General features: G+C 47.9%; 1 protein-coding gene across 1 annotated transcript in view; it reads right to left on the reverse strand.

Moving 5' to 3' along the window:
* Positions 1-1,433: 1,433 nt before the first annotated feature.
* LOC143300839 (tubulin beta chain) overlaps positions 1,434-7,500 on the reverse strand; it is a 12,484-nt gene continuing 6,417 nt past the window's right edge. The window contains exons 4-8 of the mRNA XM_076614772.1: positions 7,435-7,500; positions 6,299-6,506; positions 3,762-4,006; positions 2,938-3,152; positions 1,434-2,043 (exon numbers count right to left, since the gene is read on the reverse strand). The exon at positions 7,435-7,500 is cut by the window's right edge and continues 120 nt beyond it. Coding sequence (XP_076470887.1) covers positions 1,896-2,043; positions 2,938-3,152; positions 3,762-4,006; positions 6,299-6,506; positions 7,435-7,500 — 882 coding nt within the window. The 3' untranslated portion in view covers positions 1,434-1,895. The remainder of the gene's footprint in view (positions 2,044-2,937; positions 3,153-3,761; positions 4,007-6,298; positions 6,507-7,434) is intronic.

A 7,500-nucleotide genomic window follows, 5' to 3' on the forward strand; every position in this document is an offset into this window, starting at 1 on the left:
CACACACACACACACACACACACACACACACACACACGCAGAGATACAAACACATGCGCGTGCGCGCTCGCGCACGCACACACACACACACACACACACACACAACACACACACACGCACACACACACCCAAACACACAAACACACTTGCACACACACACACGTGCGCACACACACACACACACACATATATATATATGCTCGCGCGCGCGCGCGCGCGCGCACGCACACACACACACACACACACACACACACACTGAGAGGAGGAACAAAGAAAAGACAAAACAAACTGTTACTGCCATCTCGTTTTTGCTTGTGATTGGGGGGTATTTTTGTTGGTGTTGTTTGAATGTTGTCGTCGTTGTTGTTCTAAAATACTGCCCTCACTCATCGGAAAACCAGCACCCAGACCATCACTCAATGGGTAGAAGGAAGGCAGAGAAAAAACTGGGATTCGAACTTGGGGTCCTGTAGTCCTGGCTTTCTTTGCTGGCCAGCTGCCGCCCGATCTGCCGCTTCGTTGTCTGCGTACTGATTATTAATCAAAACTTTTACGTGTTGAAAGCTGGCTTTGAGCCTTGCAGGTTTCAAAGAAAGTAATATCTGACCAGTTTGCTTTCAACCGTTCATCCATCCATTTATCCATCCATCTGTCCATCCATCCATCCATCCATCCAGATGTTCTGTAGTACGACTTGAGAGAAACGTGACTCATTGTGGGTTACCATTGCTGGGGGCTGTGGGTTTGAACTGAACTCGTGTCAGTGAAGAGGACATTCTTCCGTCTGCAGTGATGTGACCATGACGACAGGATCCACGTGTGTTTGGTCTGCATTCTGGAGGAAGGTAAAAGTCGGTGGGGAGAGGGATAGAATATCTAAATACATTTTTTTTTCAAATTTGTGTGTGTGTGTGTGTGTGTGTGTGTGTGTGTGTGTGTGTGTGTGTGTTTGCTTTTCATCAACGCATGTTCTGTACACACAATGGTCTTTGAAAGAAGAAAAACGAGAAGAAATTGGAAAAGCTATTTCCTGCATTTTGTGGTTGGTTCACCTTTTGTTTTCTTTGGCTTTCAACGGGGATTTCAGTTTGAAGTAGACCATCATTGTTTGTAATGTGTGTGTGTGTGTGTGTGTGTGTGTGTGTGTGTGTGTGTGTGTGTGTGTGTGTGTTTGCTTGCGTGTGTGTGATGAGTGTGCGTTGTGAATTTGGAGGCAGTGTGTGTCTGTGTCTTTTCTTCATGCATATACGCATACATACACAGTGCAAATATACATGCACGAGGCGAGAGAGAGAGAGACAGAGAGACAGACAGAGAGACAGAGAGAGAGAGAGACAGAGACAGAGAATGGAACAGACATACAGACAAACAAAACCCCGCAACACCTTCCGCCCACTCATGCAACAACAAACAAAACAGAAAATACAATCAGCGATGTTTTGTGATCAAGGTTTTTTTATTTGGTCTTCGTCTTGTTCTGGTCCTTCACATAGGAACGACTCACTGTACACAGCTGTGTGAACGACAACAACAAGACAAAGGGAGTGCTCTTTCCCCGGCAGAACCCCTTCCCTGTCCATCCTTGACCCTGACCCTGACCCTGGATCAAGGTCATTCTGCGTCACATACAGTCTGCACACTCAGTACAGTTTACAGCTTGTTAATACTATTGCGGCAAAGATTGTTGTCTTGTGTTGCTGCTGTTGTTGTTCCAACCACTCTTTCCCCCCAAGTGGAAACAAAAAACAACGTACAAAAAGTTCTTCAGTATGATGATGGAAGATGATGTTAACAAACGAACAGAAAAGTCAGGCAACCATGGAGAGAAGGGGCTCTGTCAGGGAGCTGGGAAGGTCCGGCATTTTTCTGGGTGTTGCAGGGTTAGGGGGTGCAGTTTAAGCCTCCTCCTCGCCCTCCTCCTCATCGAATTCACCCTCCTCCTCAGCGGTGGCGTCCTGGTACTGCTGGTACTCGGACACCAGGTCGTTCATGTTGGACTCGGCCTCAGTGAACTCCATCTCGTCCATACCCTCACCAGTGTACCTGTTGGGACAGGTGTGGGGGGAACAGCACGTGAACACAGTGACTCAGGGGGAACACACACACACACACACACAAACCGGCCAACTACAAATCCATCTCAACACATCTCCCTCTGAAGCTCCCGACACACAACCCTCTAAAGGACCAAACCCACTTCATCACCCAAACTGTCCCTACCTACAAAACCCAGACTGTTTCATCCTACAACACCCTAGATGTCTGAACCCACAGCATCCTAAAGGTATCAACACACAGCACCCCAAAGGCCAAAACTCACAACACCCTAAAGGTCCCAACCCACAACACATTAAGTCTCAACCCATTATACCCTACAGGTCCCATCCCACTACATGTTAAAGGTCCCAACCCACAGCACCCTAAATGTCACAACCCACAACTCCTTAATGGTCCCTACCCACAACATGTCAAAGGTTCCAACCCACAATACCCTTAAGGTCCTATCCCACAACACCCTAAAAGATTTGAGCCCACAATATCCTAAAGGTCTCAACCCATAATTCCTTAAAGGTCCCATCCCACAACCCCCTGAAGGTCTCAACCCACAACACGGTAAAGGTCCCAACCCACAACACCTTAAAGGTCCCAACCCACAACACCTTAAAGGTCTCAACCCACAATACCCTTAAGGTCCCATCCCACAACACGTTAAAAGTTCCAACCCACAACACCCTAAAGGTCCTATTCCACAACACCCTAAAAGGTCTGAGCCCGCAACCCCCTATAGGTCTCAACCCACAACCCCCTAAAGGTCTCAACCAACTCCTTAAAGGTCCCATCCCACAATTCCTTAAAGGTCCCATCCCACACTCCCTAAAGGTCTCAACCAACTCCCTAAAGGTCCCATCCCACAACACTCTAAAGGTCCCAACCCACCAGTGGAGGAAAGCCTTGCGGCGGAACATGGCGGTGAACTGCTCAGAGATGCGCTTGAACAGCTCCTGGATGGCGGTGGAGTTACCCACGAAGGTGGCGGACATCTTCAGGCCGCGGGGAGGGATGTCGCAGACGGCGGTCTTCACGTTGTTGGGGATCCATTCCACGAAGTAGCTGCTGTTCTTGTTCTGCACGTTCAGCATCTGCTCGTCCACCTGTTGGAGGAGATTTGAGAGAGGAGTTTGAGTTGAGGAATCATGGCCGTGGTTTATACGTGTCAAAAGGAACAGAAAGGTGCGTGGGTGGAAACTGGAACGATCTGAACGGATACGTGCAATTGTGTGGTTTGGGGGAAAATCGGATTTTATCAACAACTAAACAGTAATAACCATCAGGTTTGAAAACCAAAAAATAAAACCTTCACAGTCTCTCCCCACCCCATCCGTAACATCCCTCATAATTTTGTTTCTGAGTTTATTTCCCTGGATATAATAGTGTTAAGTTTCATAGACATTTTTTTTTATTCCTTTGATAGATATGCATTTCCCATCTTCTAACATTCGCAACCAAAGAGATATTTATTCATTACAAAAGTCACCACCACCATTTCATAATTTTGCACGATGGTACATGTCTACCAATACAACAATTCCTACATGTCTAACTGGGGTAATGTGTGATTACTACTTTGGACTTGTTTTTGTTGTTATTTTTCCGAGTTCTACACTGGGAAGATAATTCAAGTAACGTTCCCTTTCGAAACGAAGTAAATGACCACGTGTTCCAACTGCCCCTCACCAGACTGTGTCCAATTCACGACTCACCTCCTTCATGGACATGCGGCCACGGAACATGGCGGCCACGGTCAGGTAGCGGCCGTGACGGGGGTCGCAGGCGGCCATCATGTTCTTGGCGTCGAACATCTGCTGGGTCAGCTCGGGCACGGTCAGGGCGCGGTACTGCTGGGAGCCACGGGAGGTCAGGGGAGCGAACCCGGGCATGAAGAAGTGGAGACGGGGGAAGGGCACCATGTTGACAGCCAGCTTGCGAAGGTCAGCGTTCAGCTGGCCTGTAAGGAGAGCAGACACAGACTTCTGAAAACCTGTCTTGCTGGTCTGTAAGGAGAGCAGACACAGACTTCTGAAAACCTGTCTTGCTGGTCTGTAAGGAGAGCAGACACAGACTTCTGAAAACCTGCAAGCTGCTTAACTCACAGACTGACACAAGCTCTTACAGTTGGGCCAACAGTAAAGTGAGAGCTGTATGGCGAATGGTTTCCCCACTGCAACATGATCTCATTTGTCTTTTGTGAAGGACGATGGCTTTCAAACTAGGAGGCAAGATAGCGCTGGCTCTTGTTCTGCAGTGTTTGGGGCTTGTTGACATTTGGGGACCATCCCAACGCTGACTGTCCTAAAACCCTCTTGGCCGAGAGAGTGGGGATGTAACCTGGGCAAGGCACTCTCCGCTACAATCAAATTCTGGCCCAGACAGTCGGGACAGCTGTTGCCTCCATGTTGTTCTGATGGTGATCGTTGGACACGACTGACTGTGATATATACATTAGGAGAATAGACACAGAAAAAGGTCTGTGATATGGTGGTTGTGGGGTGAGAACATGTGTGTGTGTGTGTGTGTGTGTGTCTTTGTGTCTCCCTGTGTGTGAAATATCAGATTTCTAAAAACATGCGAAACATTTTTCATAAAGGACAAACAAGAACACATACTTGTTTCTATAATAGACGACATTTCTTGTTTGCGTCAGGCAAATATAGGATGATGAATATTTTTTGTATCTTTGGTGTTTTTGTTGTTATTGTTGTTGTCTGGACTTGTTTGCTTTTCATAGTCAGCCACTTTTCTTCAACCAGAAAACACGACAGTACAAAGGAAAGTTATGAACGTTAAGTAATTCCATCCACAACAGCAAACAACTATCACCACCACCACCACCGCCACCAAACACACACATACACTGACCCCGATGTGGGGTCGTCACATAGAAAGATGAACCTGACAGGTCATCAGTGCGTCGACATGGGAGGTAAGTAAGCACAAGCTGAGAGGCATTAGTGTGCGGATTATCCCGCCTGTTGTCAGGCTCCCTGTACCGACAGTCTCTCTCGTCACCCCGCGATGGACGATAATTACTGTTAGTGGTTCCTGGTCTGTGTGCCTGACGTCAGTAGCGAGGGATGAGAAGGGGTGGACTACCTGTGTGGGCGGGTGTGCGTGTGTGTGTGGGTGGGGTGGGGGAGTGTGTGACAAAGAGAGACAGGCAGACAGACAGAGAAAGCACACAGAGGTACAGAAAACAACAAGGAAGTGAGAGGTGATTGTCGGGTCATCAGACTGTCCGGCTTGTGTTGTGAGCAGAGCAACACGGCGATAGACAACGTGGTTTTCTCTTTGGATAATTATGATTAAGCTGGGGCTTGATTTGATTGGAGCCCCCCCTCCCCACTACCCCCACCCTACCCATCCCCACCACACAGTGTGTGTGTGTGTGTGTGTGTGTGTGTGTGTGTGTGTGTGTGGTGTGTGAGTGAGTGTGTGTGTGTGCGTGCGAGTGTGTGTGTGCGTGCGTGCGTGCATGTGTGTTCTAGTCCATCGACAGCTGCTGCACTCCGAGTTTATATTTCACAAGTTTTAATCTCTTTCCCTGACGTGCATGATCAGGTTACGGTCAGTGTTTGTACCGAGCGTGTGACTGACTGCAAGAGTTCATTTCCAGGTGGATGAATAAAGTGTGCTGATCTGATGGCAATATCCACAATATTTTTCCGCACTTCAAGGCGGAATGAGCGGTGTTCAACAAGACGCGGACGTTCACTTCGTCAGTCACACACAAGCTCTTTGTCAACTCAGAATAAGCGCACATTATTTAAATATCGAACGAGGAAGATATGCAAACATTTCCCAGAGAAGAGAGGTTGTGTAATATAAATGTGAAGTTGTTGAAGATGAATTACATTTCTTAAATACGTGTATCTTATTTCATAATTTGCGAAACCATCTAATTACATCCGTACAGCAGTATGATCATCAATCAAATGTGATCACCAGACAAATACAAAACAATATCCTAAAACCAAGTGATTTATTCGCCTGCGATGACTGTCAAAAAACACTCGCCAATTATGTATTTCATTGCATGCGTATTAGATGATCGTTTATTTCTTTGTTCCTTTTATTCTTTGTTGTGTCTAATAATCTTTTGGGATTTTATGACAATAAATGAAGTCAAGTCAAGTCATGTCAAGAGGAGAGTGGAGGGATGGAGGGAAGGGGGGGGGGGAATGTGGACATTGCCGATCTGATTTGATCTGATTTGATGATTTGATCTGATGAGCACACTGACCAGGGAAGCGGAGGCAGGTGGTGACGCCGGACATGGTGGCGGACACCAGGTGGTTGAGGTCACCGTAGGTGGGGGTGGTCAGCTTGAGGGTGCGGAAGCAGATGTCGTACAGAGCCTCGTTGTCGATGCAGTACGTCTCATCTGTGTTCTCCACCAGCTGGTGCACGGACAGGGTGGCGTTGTAGGGCTCCACCACGGTGTCCGACACCTGGGTACGTAGGTAAATCACAGGTGAATTACAGGTAAATCACAGGTAAAACAGGGGTAAATAACGGGTACAACACAGGTACAGGGTGGTGTTGCATGGCTCCACCACCATGCTCGACACCTGAGTACAACACACAGGTAAAACACAGGTAAATGACAGGTAAAACACAGGTAAATGACAGGTAAAACACAGGTAAATGACGGGTAAAACACAGGTAAATGACAGGTACAGGGTGGTGTTTCAAGGCTCCACCACGGTGTCCGACACCTGTGTACAACACACAGGTAAAGCAGGTAAATCACAGGTAAACACAGGTAAAACGCAGTGTAAATCACAGGTAAAACACAGGTAAGGTAAAACACAGGTAAATCACAGATACAAGGTGGGGTTGCAGGGCTCCACCACCTGTTGAGGCACAGCAAGGGGGTGAGGATCAATATCAGTTCTAGACATGTTATACTGTGTGCTGGGAACTGGGGAGGTGGGGGGGCTGGGAGGGGAGTCGGGGGTTGCGGGGGGGAGGGGGGGCGGGGGGGGGGGGGCTTAGGGCTTCGTAGGGCTCCACTACTGTGTCCCACTCGGGTTTGTTCGGCTACAGACCTGTTGGTTCTGCTACAGACGTGTTTATACTGTCAGGCATTTATTAGCTGTGGTATGTGTGTGTGTGTTTGTGTGTGTGGGGGGGGGGGGGGGGGGGGGGGGGGGGGTGAAGATGGGAGGGGTAGGAGACTGATAATTAAAATATACCAATACATTAATGGTGTGGAAGGAAGAATAATAATCATATCACATTCAGTTGCATGTGGCAAGATTTGCTGGTTTTTTGTTGTTGCTTGTTTTGTTTTGTTATTTTAATGATACACTCTGTGTGTGTGTGTGTGTGTGTGTGTGTGTGTGCGTGCGAAAGAAACCACAGGGTGTGCCGCACCTTGGGGGAAGGCACCACGGAGAAGGTGTTCATGATCCTGTCGGGGTACTCCTCGCGGATCTTGGA

This window comes from Babylonia areolata, chromosome 26, assembly GCF_041734735.1.
Source record: "Babylonia areolata isolate BAREFJ2019XMU chromosome 26, ASM4173473v1, whole genome shotgun sequence".
Lineage (NCBI taxonomy): Eukaryota > Metazoa > Mollusca > Gastropoda > Neogastropoda > Buccinidae > Babylonia > Babylonia areolata.